Genomic DNA, 24943 nt, shown 5'->3' on the forward strand with positions numbered 1-24943 from the left:
CTGCATAAAATAGTAGCGAGCAACTGGATCAAAAATATACATTATAATCTACATTTTTACATGAAATAACTTACTGTGTTATACTGTGTTTTCCACCCCTTATTTTTCCTTTATTCCCCCCCCCAGGTATATTAGCCAGGTAAATTTTCAGCCCATCCTGGTGGGAAAGAAAGTGAAATTGGTATTTTGCAGATCCTTTGCCCCATCCATGTGATGTAGGAACACGTGTGACCCCTATTAGGAGTATACCTCTGTAGGGAATAACCAGGCTTAGTGGTCTAATGTTGCTGACTGGAGCCGGAGTCAAAAGTTTCTTATCCTTTTAAAAATAATCCCTTGAATCCTTCAAACTCTGTGGGAATGCATGATTAGGCAACAGCATTTGTTTGGCACTTGGTGATCATTTGGAGAAGTAAATACTCCAGCATAAATTCAAGATCCTTTAAGTCAGCTCTCTACTAAAGAGTCAGTCAGCCAAAACATATCATCCCTGCTCTGCTAATGCTTTTTTTTTCCTAACGAAATTACATGTTTCCCTTCAAGCATGTGTTCAAAGTTCTATATGTCAGCCACTCAGGGAGGGTGAAGAACTGAGCCTCTCCAGGATGCAGAGTGGCTAAACCAAGCTGTTCCCAGGTGACGGATGGGAAACGTACTTCAACCCACAGGAGTTTCAACTGGGGATGAGTTATGGAAGAGGCGTCTGTGGTTAGCAGGAAGGAAGCCTTAGAGTGCTTTGTTTTTATTATTTTGATTCCTTTATTTATTATCATTGAAGATGATATATAGAGGGGTTATGATTATGTAAGTCAGATAAAGAGGACAATTCTTTTGGACAATGTCACCCCCTTCCCTTGCTTTCTTTCAGCTTTTCACTTCCACCTCCCCCCCCCCCACCATAGTTGTACAGTTCATTTTCAACATATTATCGAGTGAGCACCACTGCTGCATTTGTCCACCCCTGGTCCCACCATTTCTGTGTCCACCCCCCCCCAAGACAAACAAACAAGTGAGACAAAAGGAAATGAAAACAGATACAGCCACAAAGAAAAACAAACACCTCTTGTTTCCACTGCCTGCAGTTCATTTAGCAAAGTACTGTATTATTTTATATGTTCAGATGCACATAGCTATTGTGCCTTTGTGATCCTCTCCTAAGAATATCCTCCTTTGGACTCAGTCTGGGTGAATGCCAAGAGACCCGTGTAATTTATCATGTCCCAGTGTATGATTTGTATGGAAATGGAAAGACTTGGGAAGAAACTATAGTAGGCAAAGTAAGCCAGACCCAAAGTAACACAGGTTGCTTGGTTGTGGTAAGTAGAATGTGTCTATAAATCTACAAGCAGAGGGCTTCCTGAATCCTAATCTGCTGTGTCTTTCTGGAGATCATGTTTCACCTCGAGAACACTTCACACGTTGCCATCTATGACACTGTACTTTCAGCTCAATCAGTGGTGTCTACTATGCAGGAATAACAAGTTTCATAATGTCTCAGGCCTTCTTCATGAGATCTGCATGTGCTTAGCATCGGCTGCTAAATACCACTTTTTAAAAACATTTATTTGTAAATTATCTTTTCTTTTCTTTTCTTTTTTTTTTTGCCAGTCCTGGGGCTTGAACTCAGGGCCTGAGCACTGTCCCTGGCTTCTTTTTGCTCAAGGCTAGCACTCTGCCACTTGAGCCACAGGGCTACTTCTGGCCGTTTTCTGTATATGTGGTGCTGGGGAATCGAACCCAGGGCTTCATGTATATGAGGCAAGCACTCTTGCCACTAGGCCATATCCCCAGCCCTGTTGTTTGTTTTTTGATGATGGGTTCTGTAACTGGAATAAGGTGGAATCTCAGTGGTGTTTTGATTTGCATTTCCTTTATAGCCAGAAATGTTGAGCATTTCTTCATGTGTCTCTTGGCCATTTTTACTTCTTCTTCTGAGAAATCTCTCTTTAAGTCACTAGCTCACTTATTAATTAGGTTGTTGTTTCTCTGAGCATTGAAAATTTGAGATTTTAATTTTTTGAGCTCTAAGTATATTCTGGATATTCTAGAGTCTTGTCTGGTATATAGCTGGTTAAAAAAAAAATCTTCTCCATTCTGTAGGCGTTCTATTTAGCTTGTTAGCTATTTCCTTTCCTGTGTAGAAACTTTTAAGTTTGATATAATCCTATTTTTCAAGGCTTTCTTTGGTTTTCGGTGTTTCTGAATTTTTATTTAAAAGTTATGGCCTGTTCCCAGGAGCCCTAGTGTTTTCCTTTCCCTTCTCTGTAAATGTTCATAGTTTCTGATCTTAGTAATGCCTTTGATCCATTTTGAATTGATACTGGTACAAAGTGACAGATGACTTTTTAAAATTGGAGACTGCACTTTAAATGAATTCTTTTGAGAGACAAAAAAAGGCAAATTCAGATCTTGATGATTCTGCCTTCCTTATTTTTCATGCTTTTTAAAGAAAAATTTAATGGGAGCAAATGTATTTTTACTAATCGCATATGATTGCTGTTTATGACTCCAGAATAAATAGTACTACTATACACCTTTCAGGACCTTTTAAACTCCTTATAATACCATCCAATGATGACAAGTGGAAAATTTAGGTACACACACACACACACACACACACACACACACATACACGTTGACTATTTCCTAAATCTAGTGCCAAATTTATTTTCTTTTTTATTTATATTATATGTGGGTGTTGTACACATTTTTAGTCTCTAGAAGTATCTTAACACACTTACATCTACTTTTTACTCATTCCATTTCATTTTCTCTGATGAGGCTCTTAAAGGACTATTATATTGGGAGAACAGGATGTTACTCCTTTCTCTGCTAAGAACCAGTTTTGTGACTCAACTTTGCATCCATTTTTCTAACCCATCTCTTTTCCTGTTAAATTATCATGACGATTATTAAATATGACTTTATTTTCTATTTATTTGGTAAACTTGTAACTTACCAAGTGTATTTTGTGTGTAGAGGTAGCCCAGATATTATACCTTTAGAGACCCCGTCTTCAAGGAAGGGTGAAAGAGCCCTCTTAGGTAAACCCTGAATGGCATTGTGATCCGTGCTGCAGTTTATTGTGGAGATTCTGACTATGCAAATGTACTTGTGTGCATGGCTTGTGTCCAACTTACAACTCTCGTTCCCTTTTAATGTTTCCCACATATTCCACTCTCCCCGATCACTTACTTCCTCACTTGTTCCCTTGTTTTGTTTTGTTTTGTTTTTGCCCAGTCCTGGGCCTTGGACTCAGGGCCTGAGCACTGTCCCTGGCTTTTTGCTCAAGGCTAGCACTCTGCCACTTGAGCCACAGCGCCACTTCTGGCCGTTTTCTGTATATGTGGTGCTGGGGAATCAAACCCAGGGCCTCATGTATACAAGGCAAGCTCTCTTGCCACTAGGCCATATCCCCAGCCCCTGTTCTGTTATCACTCACGGCAGTGCACACCCACAGTGCTGCTAGAATTGCTGGTGAAGACATCTACCAAGTAACTCGTGCTTTCTGACCCAGTTTAAGGAACACCTAAACACAAAAATGCCTTCCCGCCAATTAAAAAAGCCGAGCAAGATGAAAAGTCTCAGCTCCTTTTGGATTTGGAAGAGTCGTGGGCATAGAGAGGACAGTGCTACTCTCAGAATTGGACAGACAGAGTAGAAAGAGCCAATGGTCATTCACAAAATGGGACTTCTGTCTCCAAACTTTGAAATTGTACTGGGGATGGGCACTGAAGCGCTGGCCTATCATGAGCAAAGCTCTGGATTCAAACCCAAGCACTTAGGAAAAATAATTTTTTAAGCAACTAAAAATTGGAAACAAAACAGTAAACTTAAATGCAGAGCTAGTTGTTGGGAGTTTGAACCCTAGGCTTTATGATTGCATGGCTTACATCACCTCACCCAGCTTTCCTCAGATGGTAAAGAGGAAGCTAAATAGAGTATGTCCGAAGAACCTTACAGCTGTAATATTTTAATAATTGTTTCATAACCTCAACACTTCACAGGTGTTTACTGAGTGACTGTTCTGTGACAGGCCGTCTGGTGACTGAGATGGGGGAGGGAACCTCCATCAGGCCTAGGTGAGAAATCAAAGATGGGCTTTCTCTAAAGGTGACATCAACGCTGGGATACAAATTAGAATAAGAAATATTAAAGAATTAAGGAATAGTAAAAGAAAGAAGAAGACAGTAGAGAATAGAAACTTCCAAACATACATTTGGAAATTATTAAGTTAGTGATTGTCTTGCTATTAATAAAGAAGAGGTTCAGAAGGTAGAAAGATAGATTGAGAACTACTAGCAAGTGTTCCAAAGTCAAAACGAGAACATCTGAGAGTAGAAGACGTAATTATTCTATTCTCACTCCTTCCATCCCAGCTTGGGTCTAGGTCAGGGCGAAGATCATTTCAAAGCTAGTTGCAAATTGGCCTGGTACTGATCTCTGTTTCTATACTTGCTACATAGGGAAACAATGGCTGTTGGTTCCCTACCCCTGCCTGACTCCTATTCCTTCCCCTTTCCTCAGTCACTCAGGATGACAAAGATGAGCCTTTAGAAAGGTGTATTCTGTGTGAGCAATCGGGAGAAAAGCAATGTCTTAACTACATACTGACCTTTGCTTGCGAGGGGCTGGAGTGGTACAGGGACGGAAGCAGTTTTAATAACCAAAGTATTTGAAGCCCTCGTGCTGGAGCTGTGGGTCAGAGATAATGCAGATAGCCTCTGTTTATTATTGTCATTATCTTCTCTTCCTAGTCATTGGATCTGTAGGCTTTTCCGAGGTGCCCACCTTAAGCCAACAGAACTTTGATAAGTCGATAAGCCCTGGCTGGATCTTGGGTGTCATGGTAGGAAACAAACTGGACAGTAAGTTTGACAGTGGAATGTGATTAGAGCGAGTAGACACATCTCCAGGCCCTCTGTCCCTCAACCCATCCTTCCCAGAGCTGCTTAGGTGAGTCCAGGAGGGGTTGGGGGAATAGAACAAACTCCCAGTAACAAACAAGGGACACCATTTCCTCTCCCAGGGACTTGTCCCTGTCTTCCTTGTCGGACCCATCCGCTGCCCACCTGTCCTGGCCATGGCGTTGGCAGTGGGTACCTGGTGAATATTTGCTGGATTGCACTGAACCAACCCTCTGTTTGGGTTTCCGTCGTGGGCTGCTGTGGTGGTTCTCAGCCTTCTCGTGTAGATGGACAAGGCCATTCTCCCTGCGTTCCTCTCATTCCTCTTGCCTATGTCAGCCAGCCAGACCTAGAGGCTTTCATTCTCTGTTGACGGGTGAGGAAGTTTTCGTTTGTGTTGAGTGGAAGTCAGGCTGGCTGAGTGTTTCTGGCACTGGGGCAGTTGTTTATGGTTTCTGGTTTCCAGCGGCGCTATTGTGCGCTAGGGCCAGACCTGGGAACGTGCTGGGCAGCACACACTTTATTCACCCTGAGGCTTCCTGTCCTCAGGGCCACGCCCATTGATGACCCCTTTACCCTTGTACCTGTTAGGTGAGGTGGGGAGCTGCTAGCTTCAAAGACAGTTCTTTCTGTGGGTTTTTTTAAAGACATTTTTCACAATATCTACTGATTGATTGGCTGATCAATTGATCTATATAGCTAAAACCAACTTTGAACTCTCAATCCTCCTCCCTGTACCTCCCTAACTGTGGGATTACAGACATGTACCACCTACCCGGCTTGACACACTCTTAATGTGATACAGTGTATTGTGGCAAGTGATATAGGCACCTTGCTATGCTATTTATGGTTTAGCACCAAGAAATCGACTGAGAACTTCAACATATAAGAAATCATGAAATATATGTCCATTTTTCTATTTATTTTTCCGTTTTTAAGTTAACATGTATTAATGGTATATACAGCATACAGGTCGATGTTTCCCTTACGTACATAGAGCATACCCTGATTAAATCCAGACCCTTCCCCCCACCCTCCATGCTTCATGATCCCAAGCAGTCACTCTGATGCTTTCAAGTTGCCGGTTTTTTAAGTCCGTAGATGAGAACATGAAGTATCTGTCTTTCTGTGTCCTGTCCAGTCTATCCACTTCTGCAATTGACAGAAGCTCCTTCCTCATGGTGGAAGGAAATTCGATCGTGTATTTGTGCTGTACTATCTTCATTCATTTGCCTGTGGACAGGCCCCCCTGCCCAGTCTATATCTTTTTTTTTTTTTTGGCCAGTCCTGGGCCTTGGACTCAGGGCCTGAGCACTGTCCCTGGCTTCTTCCCGCTCAAGGCGCTACTCTGCCACTTGAGCCACAGCGCCACTTCTGGCCGTTTTCTGTATATGTGGTGCTGGGGAATTGAACCTAGGGCCTCGTGTATCCGAGGCAGGCACTCTTGCCACTAGGCTATATCCCCAGCCCCCAGTCTATATCTTATCTGCTGTGACTAGTGCCACAGTTAACGTGGGTGTCTAGATATCTCTTTCAGATGCTGACTTCATTTCCTTTGCATAGACACCTACAAGTCAGAGATGTCTAGGTCATATAGTTGATTCATTTCTAGTTGTTTGAGGAACCTCCATACTCTTCTCCGGATTTTCCTTTGCCATCAACAGTGTATAAGATCTCTGAGGATTAAGGGTGTAATTCCGTGGTAGAAAACTTGTCTGGTATGCCCGGAGTTCTGGAGTTAGTATCACCGATTCACACACACATACACAAAATGTTAGTAAGATCCCCTCTGACCAGTGAAAATATATTTTAACCCACAATTTATTATTCCCTTATTGCTGTTTGTGCTGTAATATCAATGTACTGAACTGTATGTTGAATAGATTGAAGAGGGTGGGCATTAAAACCATATTTTCTTTCCTGTAAATAAGTGTGTTCTATATTCCAGATGACTACCTTGTGATGTTAACTTTCAAAGTATATCTCATTCACTCCTTGGGACTCCCCGAATCCAGGGGATTATATTTGTGCTCTGAATTTACTTTGAAGTGAAAAAGGATCTTTTCCTGTTGATCTACTTTTGACAAACCTAAAGAGAAATGGAGAACTAGTTACTGCTATGTATTGTAATATCTAGTTCTGCACTGCAAACGTAGAATGCTAATTGTAAGAAAATATGTTTTTGAAATGTTTGTGTATTTGCAGTGTAGCCTTTTAAAGCATATGCAACTCCTAAGCCATAAACTGCATGCAATACAAAATAAGCATACTTTGTCATGACAATTTTAATATTTTAAGAATAATAAAATCAACATTGATTTTTTTCCCCATAAACACTTTGGGGATTTTTCTGTGTTAGAACACAAGAAAGCTTTGTATTTTATGAAACAAAATCACAGTTATTTTGTGCAATATATATATATAAAGTATAATTAATTCAAACTATTCTGAGCCCTTCTTTTATTAAGAAAGATCCTTGTGAGGCTCATATAATTGTAACCGTTTAAGTTGCTCTGTGGCATACTTGGCCCTTGTTTGGCCTAATAGACTGATCTTCCAATGGGTTAGAAAAATAAGAGTTAGGAAAGAGGGAAACAGGGATATCATGTATGTGGTTGGGAGGTTGGGGGAGGTAAGACTTGGGGGTGGGAAGGCTCAGATATTGGAGGTTTATATAACAATCACTGTTCTTTGCACTTTCATAGAATTTTGAACACATTTTTCTCATGCAAGAATCTGATTTATGCATCTCAGAAGTGCCAGTGACTTGCCTAGCCCCAGACGGTTTAGTTGCTCAGTGGATAGCTGAATGAATGGAGGAGTAGGTAGATGGCAGTTTAATTAGTATATATTTGTTTGCAGCGTAAAGGATTGAACCTAGGGCCTCAAACATGATAGGTAAGTATCTACCACTGAGCTACATACGCCCTTAGAAGACTTTCTAAGATTAGTTCTTAGAAAGTTTCCTCATTCTTCTTTAGGAGCTTTGTTCTATGTATGTTTGGACTGCTCTAAAGAACAGAATGTGTTTGTGGTCACGCAGCCATGTTCATTTTTGCTAATGATAAGGTAATTAGCTTTCCTGGAAATGGACCCAATGTTCTTTGGCTAAAGAACTCAACAATAGATAACACCTATGATGATATACGTTTCCAAACTGAATTGTCTGATTTTAAATTCTCTCAGGACTACTTTGGTTTAGCTGAACTCAGACTAAATTCAGGGAGTTTAGCATTTTCTTCTTCCTCCTCCTCCTCCTCCTCCTCCTCCTCCTCCTCCTCCTCCTCCTCCTCCTCCTCCTCCTCCTCCTCCTCCTCTTCCTCCTCCTCCTCCTCCTCCTCTTCCTCCTCCTCCTCCTCCTCCTCCTCCTCTTCCTCCTCCCCCTCTTCCTCCTCCTTCTCTTCCTCCTCCTCCTCCTCCTTCTCCTCTTCCTCTTCTTCTTCTTTTGTTCATTTGTTTTTTTAAGAAGGGGATAATCTCACTAAATGTTTCCCTGTCATTTTCAAGCATTTTGGCTGTTTTGGCTAGGGTCAAGACTGGCTGAAAACGTTATGCCATGTCCTTATTCCATTCTTTCTCTTCCTGGTGTCTAAATACTTGGTTGCTACTTAACACTTTTATATAAGAAAAGGCAAGGCCCAAACATAAGAGGTGGAAGTGCTTGAATGTGCATCAGTGGGTAGATAGATAAACAAAATGTGTGCAATGCATTATCGTTCAGCCTTAAAAACACGGGCTGTCTGGTCACCAGGACTTGATCTTAACTGAAATACTCTTGTCACAGATAGGGGAACGGCCCAGTGAGATAAAAAACAGATGCAGCCCAGGAGTGAGGAGGCTCTGGCTCTGTGCCTGTTGTTCCTCCCTGTCTATGACCGAGCGAAGGCACCTGCAAAGCACCTCACCCCTTCACACAAGAACCCAGTTTCCTGTAGGAGGTTTACTTGTGCTAAGTTAGCTTTCCTTTAAAGCAATGTGCTTGAAACTGCACACTGCCACGGTTGCTTCTCGGCCTTGTGATTTAACAGGAGCTGATAGCTCACTCATTCCTCTGTTGAGGGGGTGACCCCATCACCCACAATCTGCTGGTTGAAAAGCAGCCGCATGCTTGGATAAGAATGGGCGGAATCACGAACAACTTCACTCCGGTCTGAAACGGGAACATTCCTATTCACCCAGGACTTGTTAGACTAGGCACCTTCAGATCAAGCAGTCCACATTGTCCAGCGCTGACACTGACACTGTCCACTAATACTACTTGTGGTTTATTAAAACCCACCTGCTGGGGCTGGGGATATGGCCTAGTGGCAAGAGAGCTTGCCTCATATACATGAGGCCCTGGGTTCGATTCCCCAGCACCACATATACAGAAAACGGCCAGAAGTGGCGCTGAGGCTCAAGTGGCAGAGTGCTAGCCTTGAGCAAAAGGAAGCCAGGGACAGTGCTCAGGCCCTGAGTCCAAGGCCCAGGACTGGCCAAAACAAAACAAAACAAAACCCACCTGCTTCTTATCTCTTTGTTCCTCACCTCCATCCTATGTCAAACAACAGCTTTTCTGCAGGACATGGGAGATATTTTATTGAAATCTTATCTGGTATTTTTTATGACAAATCTTGAAAGTTTAATAATGATATCCCAATTTTCATGTTCTACTGTACATCAGTTAAATTGCCTATGACTTTATTGTTTGATGATAATTATCCTCAATAATAATCAGTTACTACCTCTTTTCAGTGATGTGGTTGAAACTCTGAGCTTAAAAATACACTGAGACGCACTCAGTTAACTAGCAATTTATCTTAAAAAAAGTGGTTTAACACTCGAATGATTATTTTTCAATGTCAAACATCTAGAAATTTCAAAGTGCCTGAAGAATTACAATAATTTTTCCTCTAATTTATGTAAGATATTATTATTCAGACATGATTGGGTAATGGGTGTGATAGTCTAAAACTTTCATTTATGAGGTTTTGTGTACTATTAGTGCTTTAAGAAAGAAAGACTACTTGGTGAATTGGATTAAGAAGTAGATTACAAAAACCTAATAAGAGGGGCTGAGAATGTGGCCTTGCACACATAAAGCTCTGGGTTTGATTCCTCAGCACCACACATATAGAAAAAGCCCGAAGTGGTGCTGTGGCTCAAGTGGCAGAGTGGTAGCCTTGAGCAAAAAGAAGCCAGGGACAGTGCTCAGGCCCTGAGCCCAAGCCCCAGGACTGGCCAAAAAAAAAAAAAAATCTAATATGACGGAAAAAAATAGATATTTGCCTCCTATAAATCAAGCACCTGGGAACAGCACTAATATTTCTTAAACAAGTGAGCGTTGCCAAGGGTGGGGCCAGGTAAAAAACAATTCTGGAAATTTTAGTTTCTACCGCCTCACCTTAATTCTAAGAAACATGGATGTCACCATCTACAAACAAATGGTTTAGTTTTTCATCTATAACATACAGATGAATATAGGCCAGTCACCGTAGATTCCAAGACAGGGCAGTGCACATTCACAACCTTTTGTACCTTTCCAAAAGATTTTAATCTTAGCCTTGAGTGACTGCTTTTAATAATGCATTAAAAAAAATTTCTTAGCTGGGCGCTGGTGGCTCACTTCTATAATCCTAGCTATTCAAGAGGCTTCAATCTGAGCCCTGCAGTTCAAAGCCATCCAGGGCAGGAACATCTGCGAGACTCTTATCTCCTGTTAACTACCAGAAAAATGGAAGTGGCACTGTGGTTCAAGTGGTAGAGCCCTAGCCTTGAGCAGAAAGAACTCAGGGACAGCGCCCAGGCCTTGAGTTCAAGGCCCCATAGTGGAGGAACAACAACAAAATCTTTCTTTTTAGCAAGAAGCCATGTAAGGAGAAACATGTCAACATGTCTGCATTCTTTAATTGCCAAGCATTGAGGACATAATGTCTGCATGGAAATCATGTGTCAAGACTGGTCAATTTCATCAGGTGATAAGGTGATTAGGTGCCTGGGTACCTGGATAATCAAGTAAATTCAAAAGACTTGATAAACAAAATGATGGCATCTTGAAAAGAAGGTACAAATGAAGTATCTCATCACTTTTTAAATCTATTTATTATGCATTTTTATTAATGACAGACTTAGAAACACTCTCTTTTTCTAACCTGTCCCCACCGTCCATTATTTTGTTTTCCTGAATATCCTTTTGGACTTTCTTTTTTCTAATGTTCCTCCACTCCCATTAAATTTTAATGCCAAAGGAATGCCCTACACATCTAAGTCTCACTCTTAGTGATGGAATTTGTGAATGCTTCCATATATGGAAAAGAGTCTTTGCAGAGGTGATTAAGATAGGGATTGGAGATAAGCAGATTATACCGGATTATCTGAATAAGCACTAAAGTGTAATCACCTGTACCTAATATGCGAACGAGGCTGAGCCAGGAAAGGCCACATAAAGATGGCATAGAAAAGGGTTTGAAGGTGTTGGCCTTGATCAGCTAGATACCACCACAACCACGGGATGCTGGCAACCACCGGAAATGACGAACGTAAGCGTCCGCCAGCAGATGCCTTGATTTGGGCCTTCAAACCTCTGCAACAGGCAGACTATATTTCTCTCTTATTTTAAGCCATGTGGTAATTTTACAACCTCTAGAAGAAGCTAACACAGACATCATTAAATGATATCTAAGTATTTTCTTAAAAAAATAGTTTATAGTTACACGGAAGGGGATTTCATAGTCCTGAGTGTTATTTTTTAAGTGCTTTCCACTCGTTACTCATTGAGACAAAGAATTCTTTCATGCTCCTACTAACAATTAAGATGTTTTCATCTGCCATTTTTTCCAACTCGTGTTTTTTATCTTTTTTCTTTTAGATGTATTACCTTACTTAGATTAGTAAATTCTCTTTATGTAGCCTAAGAACAAATCCTATATCAGATGTACAGTTACTGAAGAAAACATCCTTTTCAATCTGTGCCATATCTTTTTACTTGGTTGATGTGTTCTGCATTCAAACTTGTATTAAATTTCTTTGTATTATGGGAACTGTTTAACACACCCAAATGAAGGGAGAATACATAGCATACCATATCTTCTATGCATCACTAACTCAGATTCAACAATGACTGCGATTCTTTTTCTCACTGCTGTGTTCACTTTTTCCCTTAAGGTTTGTACTTTTATGCATGATCTGGAAATCCTTAAGTAAAGATTGCCTTGAAATTATTTGTGTGGCTGGAGATTTCTTCCCGAATAACATTCATTCTTTGATATAAATATTATCGTGTGTGTAACAGTGTTTCGTGTGTTCAGAGCATCTGCAGCATTAGTGTTATTCTCTCTTGGAGCCAGGTTTCTCCCTAGTTAGCATAAGCTATTGATTCCGATCTTGGGAACTAGTTGTCCCAACAACATATGCACATTACCATGGAGCTTGCTGGAAAATCCCATGTATCCTTGTAAGGTTATCCATTCAGAAAACGTCAAAATAAGAGTCTGAGTCAGATATACTGTCAGTGTTGTTTTCATTAAGTAATCCTTCTCACCTCTTTTTTTTTTTTTATTACTTCTAGTGTGCCAACTGGGATTGAAGGCATGAAAGAACAAGACCTTTGCAACAAAATAATGGCTGAAATCCTAGAAAATTACCAGACCCTGTTTGAAGTAGAGTATACAGAAAGCGATAGTCAGCAGTGTGAAAGCCTGCCTAGGCATATCTTAGTCAAAGTAAGTAAGTCTGATATTTAATTTTCAGTATTGTTATAATTTTGATAGAACATTTTTATTTAAATTGCTCTGTGTCATCGAAAAGAAACTCATACGGATATACAATTCCTATGTGTGTTGAGTTCTCTGCGGTTGTTGTTGTTAAGTACTTCTTATAAAAATCGACTCAAATGTTAATTCATATATCCTTCTAAGATTCAAGGATGATAATAGTCATGATGTGTGCCCTGGCAAGTAGCTATAAATTCACCTCAAAAACACTCACAGCCAGTGTTCTGTGGTTAGTTGGCCGCATTGCCCCTCTTAAAGAAGTCCCATGCTATAGTGAGTTGCAAGTATATGGCTATGATAGATGTGCTAGTTTGGTTCCAAGATCCAAATTCCTGAGGACAAATTAGTCTTGTTGTGTCTCTTGTATCTGTCACATTTTCAAACTCAATCTCAGATTTTAAGCTAAGACCGTGGTAACTATCATCAGTAAAAGACAGTGTTTCCAAGACCTGTAAAGAAATCCTTAGTCCCTCACAATGACGTATGTTGTTGTAGATATAGTGACTGATAATTTCTAACCTATCTTTTACACACTGTGTGTATGTATGCATGCCAATCTCTAAAAACCTACCTTGGAAAGTCAGAGGTAAACATCTAAATCTGCCCTCAATGGGAAAGGAGGGGAGACATCTTGTTTCTTCCTTGCTCATTTACATCTAGGTAAATCCTGAAGAGAAATGTTCTCAGGAAAGCTCCAAGGCCTCTCAGATTTTTCCGACCACATTGTACCCTGGTGATTCCTAGGCAATGAATGAAAAAACCAGAGCCCCCTTGCTCTGGGCATTTCATGGGGTGTTTTCATCTCTACTTAAAATTGAGGCCATGACTTTGAAAGAGGGGGAAAAAAGGGTAATAGAATCAATTAGTAACCTACCAATGGGTGGGGGGAAAAGGACTGAGCTAGGTTTTCATAGCTCTTGAGTTTATACTGTTGACACAGCTCACTCACTGGAAGGTAGAGAGAACATTTCCTGAGTACTGACAGCCAGGCATTTTGCCAACTTGAAAGGGAGAACTTTAAATTGATACTTGCAGTGTGGAGAGAACAAGGCTCAGGTGAAATACAGAATAAGATCACTGAAAGATATCTGGTATAAACTAAGTTACAAGTAAAACAATAGCTGAAAGAGATGTGCAATTGACTCACAGGGGAAAATATGTAGGTTAAAAACAAGTTGTTGTTGTTGTTGTTAAAACTTCAGCTTTGCTAGAAAAAAATTTAAATCATTTTTTGTGCCTGTCTTGGGGCTTGAACTCAGGACCTGGGCACTGTCCCTGTTTTTTGTTGTTGTTTTTGTTTGTTTGTTTTGCACAAGGCTAGTGCTCTTCCACTTGAAGCACGAAGCCACTTCCAGCTTTTTGGTTGTTAATTGAAAATGAGTCTCATAATCCAATTGTGTATAAGTTCCAAAGATCATAGATATTTCTATGAGAAAGAGAAAGAGAAATCACATCTCTTCCTTTTCTTTCCTAGCATAATTCCTTTCATAATTGTCCTCAATTGAAATTAACCAAGATGCCCTTCAATGGATGCATGAATACAAAAATGATGGTACATCTACCCAATGGAATATTAGTGATAAAAGTCATAAACAAGCTCTCAAGCTATGACGACACATGGAAACATCTTAAATCCATACTGTTAAAAAGAAAAGAAACCAGTATAAGCCTTGAGGGAAATATACTGAATGAACTACGACAAGGAGGATAAAACGTGTTTATCTACCATGAAACCTCCATGAGGAATCTCATACAGGCACATTGATGTATGCAGAGAGAGAATGGGTGAGAGGACGTGGGGAATTGTTAGTCACTGAGTGCACACTTTTAGTCATGCCACATTAAGTACATTCTAGAGATCTGTTCCACAACACTGCCTGCAGTTCACAGTACAATATTGTTCTCTTAGAAATGTACGAGGGCAGAACTCATGTCAATTGTTCTAACCACAAAGCAGTGCAGGACGAACGCAAGAACTGAAATCGAGTTTATGGAGTTGAAACAACAGGAGTGAGCCAATGGTTAGAGGCATAAAAGCCAGGGCGGATGAATGGTGCCTGGGCTTTAGATGCAATTGTCGGTGGTCACAGCTTTCTGTCCCATGCTGTCAGTGGAGTCCCCTGGTGCCTAGGGGTTCCTGGGGGGGGGGGGGCCTTGGTGTTGAGTTCTGTTCATCTGAGTCTTACCAGTACCTGACAAACTCATCATGGCTTCTACAGCACATCTGTCAGCTGCTCCTCAAGACAAGGTTTCCCTTCCAATAGACTAGAACAAGGGCAAAGGAAACTTGATCGCCATCACCCCTGCCATTCTTTGGAAACATGACTCAGTCAGTACAAGGGTTTTCCAGATTCTGCAGTGGTTGTTTTTGTTCCATTGAATCTGGTTACGACAGTAGAAGGAGTCTGGGGCAGATCTCGTAGCACTGCTGTTACATTGGGAAAAATCTGGGCTATGCAGAGGTCTGGGAACTTGTGTTATCTCTTGGCATGTAGGTCAACATTTTGCAGAACTTGGCAAATGGCCTTCACAGTTGGTGGTCTACAGTTTCAGTTTAGATAGAATGTTCTTTCTTTCATTCATTATTATTTTTCTGTTTGTTTTTTGTAAGTCTGAAGGAATGAGTATAGGGAGACAATTTTGTTTTCACAAGTTGAAGAGTTGTGGCTGTCTTTTTTAAGTAACTGCGTCTTTCAAGTATCTATAGTTTGATTTCTCTGGCTGCAAATAAGTCTAGATATTTCTCTTGTGAATATGATCTAAATCCAGACTGACAAGTTAGTCTTTCCTCTTGTCCACTCAAGAATTAGCTTTATCTCCCAGACATGTTGAAGCCCAAGAACTCAGCAGCCCAAGCAGAGTAGAAACAATGCATTATAGATCCTCAGCCAAATACATCAAATCCAATCGAATATTCTGCATTCTTATGAGCAAATCATTGCTGTTGGCACAGAGAAGATAGCAGTCAACATTTATTTGCTCCTTGCACATAAACATACAGCAGCTACAGATATCTGATATAGTCATATGCATATATACATGAACATGTTAACTAAAAGTGTGGTCTGTGCAAGGGATGACTCTAGTCATGTGATTCTTTTGAATAATTAAATTTCAGCAAATTGAATATGAGGAACCTGGAACATGTGTTGTCAACAGGGGTAAGGGCAAGGGGAGAGAGGCAGACAAATGGAGAAAGGAAGTGCGTGCTCTTGCGATGGATTCCATGTATATATGTGAAGGTGGAACTAGATATTTTGAGGGGGGTGGGTGGGATTGGGAGAGATGAGAGAGAAGGATGAAAGGGGTGACAGTGCTCACAGAATGACATGTTGAATTGAAACCCCTTTGTACAACTACTTAAGGATAATAAAAGTAAAAAATAAAATTAAAATGGCATATGCAGTGTGTCCACTCGTGAGAAATCTGTGGAGAAAAACAGAGTAGCAGTCAGCCATAGTACTAGTGAGGGAGAGGAGCACGATTTGCTCATTTAAACAGGGGGCTTCAAATGCTGCGTGGATGGGAAAGCTCTGAGCAGAGACTTAAAAGAGGTGGAAGAGGAGGTGAAGGAAATGAGGGCACAGAGGCAGCCGGGAAGGGACCACGTCGATGCTTACAGATCATGGCAGGGACTTTGGCTCTGAGTGTGGGTATAGCCAACAGATAGTATGCACTGTTGCACACTATGGTCTGACCCATGTATTAAAGATGTCGCTCTCACTGCTGGGCTACTGAAGTAGATGTGCAAACATGGAGAAACCCTGGGGAAATACTTCATGGAAATCCAAGGAGGAAGTGGTGGTGACTTGAGCCAGAAGGATGGGATTGAGGTGGTGAGAAGAGTTGAGAGTGATTAGGATACAGAAGCGTGGTAAGAGGTAGCCAGAACAGTGTCTTGGTAATAGGAGATGACAAGCAAGCTAGAGAACATGGAGACTGTGAGCAGCAAAGTTCGTGAGACTCAATCTGCAAATAACCAGCAAGAGCGGGGGCTGGAGGCATGGCTCGTCCACTTGAACGAGCACCAGCAAAGCGAGCTGAGCAAGCACAAGCAGGCTGAGTCACCAGAGTTGAGACTCTGGTACCAGCAAAAACCAAAACAAAACAAAATTAGGGGCTGTGGACAGAGTGCCATTAGTGATTATGCAGCTAGAGCTGTCTGGAGAGATTGTGTGCATGAGAGTGCATATGACATCAATGACGAAAGTGGAGGATAGGAGACAATTAAGAAAGAAGATGGATAAAGCATGATGGAAGATCAAGGTAACAAATAATCCTGAATTTACCTGGGAAGACAGTACATGTCTAGCTGCATGTCTGATCTGCTAGTTGTTTACTCTGAGTCTAAATAATATGTGTGTAAATATAATTCAAATGAAATCTTAAATATAATACATATATGATTATATAAAACAATAGGCTATTAAATATCTCTCTAGAAATGCCTAGAGGAGTAAAATCCTATTTTAAATAAATACCTGGTGAATTACTTTTATTGAACAATGTTGCTATTATTCATGATATCTTCAGGAGTTTTGAAATTGTCTTCAGAACATATGCCATTTATATATTATATTTGCTTTTATATCTTGGGACTGGAAAAAAAATCCTTGTACTCTTGTAGATTGCTTTATTTGGTCCTGAGAAATAGTCAGTAGTCATTGAGCTACAGCAGATCACTAGGTTTGGGAGTGGTGGTGATTAAATATTAACTTTGGTATTTAAAATTGATGTCTGGCTATAAAATAATTATGCAGATTTTCTTATATGACTCGTAAGGTAACTCTCAGTCATTTTTAAATACTCTGAGCAAGCTACATGTCAGTGGCTCACACCTGTAATTCTAGCTACTCAAGGAGACTGAGATGAGGAGAATCACAATTCGAGGCTAGTCAGGATGCATACACAAGACTTCTTCTAAACCAATACCTGGGCATGGAGCCTGTGCCTGCCAGAGAAGCTGTGATAGGTAGATGGCAGACCAGTCATAAGCCTGGAGGACACACTGGGGGTCTATCTCAAAAGAACCAGCACAGAACAGCACTAGGGGTACAGCTTAGCAGCAGAGCACCAGAATGGTCTACTGCAATGACTCATCTGAAATAAGTGCTCATTTGCTCATTCGTGTTATGGCAAGACTGCAGAATTCAGTTTTATTCATGTCACTCAACCCCATAAACTGACGTATCATGTAAATAGCCTAAACCATTGGCCATGTTTTTCTCATACTCAAAAATCATTGCATGTGTCTCCATTTTCATTCAGGGTCACAGCCTAAGCACAATCAACTTCAGAGTTTGTTTACTGTTTTTACTTATTTAGTGTAAAAGTATTCCATACAATTAACGTATGACTAAGTCTTTGGAAAACAGTAACACACTGATTAGAGGACAAACATAGAAATAACCAAAGTCTTTGAGTTGATTTTTTGGGGATCATTTGCTTACCTGCCTGCCTGCCTTCCTTCCTTCCATCCTTCCTTCCTTCCTTCCTTCCTTCCTTCCTTCCTTCCTTCCATCCATCCTTCCTTTCTTCCTTCCATCCTTTTTTCCTTCTTTCATGGTACTGGGTTTTGAACTAAGGACTTACCAAGTGCTATTCCACTTGACTTACACCTCCAGCCCTCTGGCTGCTAGATTCTTTTTCAAGGTTTTGAGCTTTTAAGCCTAGGGCTGTCTCCTGCGTTTGCCTCCCGTCTCCTGCTTGCCAGTGTTAGCCCCCATACTCAGCCAAAATGTGTTTCCAGTGGGGAACACATTGAGCATTTAAACATTGATCCATTCATTTAAAAAGAAAGCATATTAGCAACTTATTGCCAGGAAATTGCTTTCACTCTAGTTTCTACATGTCATTGCTAGCCCTAGCCCCCTCTGGAGCCCCCAAATAATACTCCAAACTTGGAGGTTGCAGAAGAATCACATAGGAAATGAAAGACTGGGGGGGGGGGTGCCATTGCTGTTTATGATTTTTTTGCGCTGTCTCTTACTTTTATACAAAGCAAGGATGGCTAACTTGAGGCAGGCATTGGTGGCCCCCCTGTAGTCCTAGCTACTCAGGAGGCAGAAATCTGAGAATCTAAGTTCGAAGCCAACCTGGGCAGAAAAATCCAATTCTTATTTCCAATTTACAATCAAAAAGTCAGAGACAGAGATATGGCTCAAGTTGTAGAGTGCCAGCCCTGAGTGCAAAGCCAAGCAAGAGCTCAAAGCCCTGAGTTCAAGCTCCAGTACTGGCACAAAAATGAAGAATAACTAACTTGTACCCACCAAAGCCCTATGTTATCACTTTGAACACCAGTGAACTTGAGGGTCATACTACATTACAATCCTTCACTCATTTCTTCAAGTCAAATCCCTCTTTTAGTAGTGAGTTCAAAGTTCAAGATAGGTTCTGAGTTTAAAGGTTAAAAAATATGAAATCATGTTTAGGAAAAACAAAGATAAAATAACATGATAGAATATCTTTTGCTTGCATAACTCAAATGGCCAGTTACTAGTATTGGAAAACAATTAGCTCGACAAGGAGTGTAAAACATTAATACGTGTGGAATTAAAAGTTCGCTTGGAATGCTTTCACAGGTCTCATTTTTAGATCATGGTTGCATATTTACAACTTGCATTGCCATTAATTTCATCTCTCCAGATAGTTTGCTGTACAGCATGACTACAGATAAATGGTGTCTGCTCAGGAACTGTTGGAATAGATTAGACTCAGCTGGCCTGTGTTACACTCCCCTACCGGTCTGAGGAGTATTTCACAGGTGACTGACAGGAAAGCACCAGTATACCCTCATGCTATTCTCAGTGAGAAGGCGAAACACCGGAACTGACTTCTCAGGAGCTACCTGCTCACCAATCACTGTGCCTATTTGGGAGATAGACACTCAGTAGACAGAGAGCCACTATGAGCTGATTTTCAAGGATCCTTGTTTATTCCTGGTGGAACTCAATTTCTGATACTTTCTTCTCGTGACCTCTAAGTGAGGGACATCTTGTTTTTGTGGGTCTGCAGTGCATAGAAACACATACCCTCCGGCACACAGCCGGTAACAGATACTCTACCCCTTTAGCCACGCCCCCTGCCTTCTTGTTTTGCTTGTGTTAATTTTCAGTACATTTTTCCCCTGGGATGGCCTTGAACTTGAATCCTCTTACAACTGCCTCCTGACTAGCTAAGATCACAGGGGTGTGCCACCACACCTGTCTTGTTGGTTGAGATAGAAGTCTCACTAACATTTGAGTTGGGCTAGCTACAAACTGCAATCCTCTGTAACTCAGCCTCTGAGTAGCTAGGGTTATAAGTATGAGCCACCGTACCTACCACCCCATCCCCCCAACCTCCTTCATTGTGTTTTGGTGCTTTCTTTTAACTTCTCTTAGAACAAGTCTCACATTCAGCCTTAGGTGAATTGTTCTGTTCTCTTACATTGCATTGTAAATTCAAGGCAAACAAAGGAGCTTATACTCACTTGACACATGACTTCTCTTTAAAAGTCATGGAGTCATTCATCCATTCTGTAGCCTCTAAAAGACATATCCTAGTTCTTTATGCTTACCCAAAATGTCCAGTCAATGGTGCCATGGTTGGCTACATGAAAACCCATTCACAGAAAGTCACAGAGACCACGCTGCACATTTCTGGCACATGGAGTAGAAGTTTGCTTAGCAGTTCTCCACCTGACCTGCCAGATGCCCTTTTGCTATGGTTTGAATTCCCCTTGCAAACTGACCTCAACCCATAATTGCCATGGTGATGGAAGAGAAGAGAGACTCTTGAGCAGTGATCAGATTATGAGATCTCTACCTTTGTGACAGATTCCTCTACCTGTCCAGATTGCCCTCATCTCAAGAGTGAATGATCACAGGAGTGGGTTTCTGAGGGCAGGTTGCAGGTCAGCCTAATTTTCTGGCTGTCTTGCCCTCCGCACTGTAGTAATCCAAGATGAAGCTCATCACTTAACACTGGTACTATGTTCTTTTGTTTTCCAGCCTGCAGAACTATGAACCAAGTAAACTTCTATCTGTTATCAATTACCCAGCCTGCGGTATTCTGTTCTAGTCTCAGAATGTGAACAGAGACATGTAGTGAGACATAGAGACTGGTGTCCTTGGGAACTGCATGCTTGTGACTATCAGGCCACGCTCTTACACACCTATTTCTTATCAGTTTTTATAGGATGCCCAGCCAGACTAGTTTTTGTTTGTGCCAGATACTTTCTTTTTATGATGCCTACATAATTTAGCTGTATGGGAGGGAACATTAAATGTAAGTTAAGTGTGGGATTAGCTTAAAAACTGGAGGAATACAGGGATGTGAAAAATTAGAAGAGAAATTTTATTGATTCTTTCCACTTACTCACTTACTACTACGTGCCAGGCTTTCTTCTAGGCCCTGTGGATAATGGACCACAGAGCAGACAATACAGAATTAAAACCAGTTAGGGGAATTTCAAGTCAGATAGGGCAAGGGATGGAGGGAAGGGGTCAGAAGGGCAGGGGTAGAAATGGTGACACAGAGCAGTGGTCCTCAGACAGTGAGTCTTGGGCAGACACCCCCACCCCCCAGTAACACCGAATGGAGCCTGGATGGAGCCAGGGAGCAAGCAAGGATAAGCCGTGGGGTGGCGTGGGTGCTGGAAATAATGAGTGCTGTTGTTTTTCAGTGCTGTGGAGTTGCAGGAAGGCCAACCAAGTCATGATCAACAAGGCATATTTTTTTCCTCCCCATTGTATTTTACAATGGTGTTTACCTGGGACTGGGACAGAGTGGATTGAGGCCAGCAGTTGCACAAACATCATTAGAGTGGGCAGGGAGTTTGGTCAGCAGTCTCAGTGAAGTAGACCACTTGTTTCAATAAATATAAATACACCCCGTGCAATAGATTCACATTCAGTTTGTCACTCTATTCTCTAGGACTTATTCACTATGGAGTGAATTTTTATGCCTATGTAGAGTTCCATGCTTAAATACACGAATGATCTCCCTTCAAACCTTCCCAAAGAAGTCTTTCAAGGGAAGAATTTGAACATAGGCTCAGGCTCCAGATTCTCTTCATTTTGCTCTAAGAATATGAGGGCTTATTTTAAATCAGTTTGTTAAACACACACACACTACTTAGATACAAAACAAATTCACCTTGTAAAGAATATAATTCATTGGGTTTTAGTATGTTTAGAATTGAGTGACCATAGCTGGCACCAGTGGTTCATGCCTAGCTACTCAGGAGGCTGAGATCTGAGGATCACAGTTTGAAGCCAGCCCAGGCTGGCTTTCTTTCTTTCTTTCTTTCTTTTTTTTGCCAGTCCTGGGCTTGGACTCAGGGCATGATCACTGTCCCTGGCTTCCTTTTGCTCAAGGCTAGCACTCTGCCACTTGAGCCACAGTGCCACTTCTGGCCATTTTCTATATATGTGGTGCTGGGGAATCGAACCCAGGGCTTCATATATACGAGGCAAGCACTCTTGCCACTAGGCCATATTCCCAGCCCGAGACTCTTATTTTCAATAAACTACTCAGAAAAAGCTACAAGTGGTGCTGTGGCTCAACTAGTAGAGTGCTAGCCTTCAGCACAAAGGGGCTCAAGGACAGCACCCAAGCCATGAATTCAAGCCCCAGGAACAACAACAAAAAGAATTGAGCAACCATCACCATTATTCAATTCCAGAATCCTTTTATCATCCCAGAGAGAAAACTCATGCAGATCAGACTTATCAGCAGCCCCTCTAGTCTGCTCTTGTCACGGTGTATTTGACCTTTCGTGTAAGAGGTCTCTCCATGTGTGGCCTTTTGTATCTGGCTTTTTCACTTAGCCTAATGTTTTCAGGATTCATCCATGCACAAGGAAGGAAAGCAGAATTCATAAAGCAGCATTGTCATTTCTAGAATCATAGGCATTTGTAAACACTGAAAGAGTCATCAACTAAGGGTAACCACTTCTAGTAACTTCCTTTCATGGTCAGCCTTGGTCCTTCTCATTATAGCCAGGCATTTACATATCGTCATCTCAAAAGAGTGTTAAGGGGATTCATGATGATAATTGTATCCAAGTGTAATCCAATTACAATGCATTGCGGCAGCTGAAGTCCCACGGCCCTTCTGAGGGCCCTGCTGGCTACTGAGCAAGAATGGGCTCATTCCCTATTTCCAGTAAGCATCTTAACCACCAGCAGGTGCTGGGACTGGCGGGAACAGGCAGGACCGGAATGTACGTCTCAGCACTGTGTCCTCCGGGCCAGGCATACGTTTTCCACATAGCCTCAGGCAGCTGTGAGAGTTGGCGGTCCCTTTCAATGCCTAATCCTGTCTGAGTCTGAGAATGTTGTTCCCTAGTACAAACACAAGAACAGATGCTGGGGTGTAGCCCTGCGGGCCACGCACCTGTCTCTCTATGTGATCCTGGGTGTATCATCTCGGGATCACGTCCCTCATCTCTAAAATTAGAGGGGTAGACTTTAAAAAGAAACCTCTTAGTTAGGTGCCTGTGGTTCATGTTTGCTAATCTTAGCTACTCAACAGGCTGAGATCTGAAGATTATGGTTCAAAGCCAGCCTGGACAGGAAAGTCTGTGAGACTATTATCTCCAGCTAACCATTAAAAAACTGGACGTGGAGCTGTGGTGCAAAGTGGTAGATTGCCAGCCTGAGGGAAAAAGTACTGGGACAGTGCCTGGGCCCTGAGCTCAAGCACCAAGACCGGCACACACACACACATATACACACACACACACACACACACACACACACACACACGAATAGAAAGAAAGAGAAATTCTCAGCTTTAAGATGCTATGGCTTCACAACTTAGTGAGCTAAGTTGCTGGAGAAGAAAGTAGTATGTAAAAGTCTAAGAACTCAGGCCTTAAAGTTAATGTAGAACCATCCTTGGGTCATGTGTTACCAAGTTTACTGCAAGTTTGTTTAATTTGGCAAGCCTTCATTGTGTTTCCCTTAAAATGGTCTGAGAAGAGGAGAACTTCCTGACAAAGCTGTTGGAAGGGCAATTATGACTACAACAGTCTTTAGTACCTCATATACCTTAGGTTTCAGTATTTATTTATTTAGCCAATACTAGAGCTTGAACTCAGGGCCTTGTACTTTTCCTTGACGTTTTTATTCAAGTTTGAAGCCCTACCACTTGAGCCACAATCTCCGCTTCCAGCCTTTGGCTGGTTAATTGCACATAAGAATCTCACTGACTGGAGCTGGGGATATAGCCTAGTGGCAAGAGTGCCTGCCTCGGATACACGAGGCCCTAGGTTCGATTCCCCAGCACCACATATACAGAAAACGGCCAGAAGCGGCGCTGTGGCTCAAGTGGCAGAGTGCTAGCCTTGAGCGGGAAGAAGCCAGGGACAGTGCTCAGGCCCTGAGTCCAAGGCCCAGGACTGGCCAAAAAAAAAAAAAAAAAAGAATCTCACTGACTTTTCTGCTGCGGCTGGCTTTCAATGGTGATCCTCAAATCTCAGCCTCCTGAGTAGCTGTTTACAAGTGTGATTCACCAGCACCCAAAAGGGTCCAACAGGTATTAGTAGTAAATAGTATTGTTATTTCCTTTACAGGCGTTTTATCCTAACAGTATACAGTTCCCTTTAGAAATGAATGGATATAATCCTGGTGCATTTATTATTATTATTATAAAGTATGTACATTAAAATCTGGCTTAACATATTATCATTACTTAACCACTACAGCAAGTTGGAGAAGAGCTGTGATTTAAGTGTCTGGATTTTAATAAAGATGTGTCATAGGTGACAGTTACAGAGCAAGTACAAGAAATTCTGTCTGACTTAGTTTCCCCTTCGCTTCATTGTTGTCTGTAATTTTCTCATTTCCATTTATCATGTAGAAATAAATCGTAACTATGAAAACTATCTACTGTATCATAATGTGAGCTAATAAAAATGCTAAAATAATAAATCTGCCCAACTCTATCTGAGCTCAACTGTTTTTAATTTGTGTCATTAGTCCCGGTATGAACCAACAACCTAGAAGTTTAATAACTTTGGAAACAAATACACAGACATTTTTCTCCAATTATGGCATTAATATAACTCACCATCACTGTTCAATAGTGGTTTGCTAAATTATCTGAAACCATTTGCTTAAGATAAAGACTGTAAAGAGTCAGAACCTATCTGTGAAATATTGTGGGAACAGACTGCAACTGAAGTATATGTGATGATTACATTAAATTAGTGATATGCTATTATAGATACGTTTTATTGTTGTTGTTCCTGGGGCTTAAACTCAGGGCTTTTTTACTCAAGGCTAGTGCTCTACCACT

At 41.4% G+C, this 24943-nt stretch overlaps 1 protein-coding gene across 5 annotated transcripts in view; it reads left to right on the forward strand.

The window, feature by feature from the left end:
* Fam13a (family with sequence similarity 13 member A) overlaps nt 1-24943 on the forward strand; it is a 178093-nt gene that overhangs the window by 35174 nt on the left and 117976 nt on the right. For 4 of the 5 annotated variants that reach the window (XM_048333681.1, XM_048333682.1, XM_048333683.1 and 1 more), the window contains one exon: nt 12454-12614. In XM_048333681.1, coding sequence (XP_048189638.1) covers nt 12454-12614 — 161 coding nt within the window. The remainder of the gene's footprint in view (nt 1-12453; nt 12615-24943) is intronic. The other variant, XM_048333680.1, reaches the window with a different exon arrangement.

Source organism: Perognathus longimembris, chromosome 24 (assembly GCF_023159225.1).
Source record: "Perognathus longimembris pacificus isolate PPM17 chromosome 24, ASM2315922v1, whole genome shotgun sequence".
Taxonomy (NCBI): Eukaryota; Metazoa; Chordata; class Mammalia; order Rodentia; family Heteromyidae; genus Perognathus; species Perognathus longimembris.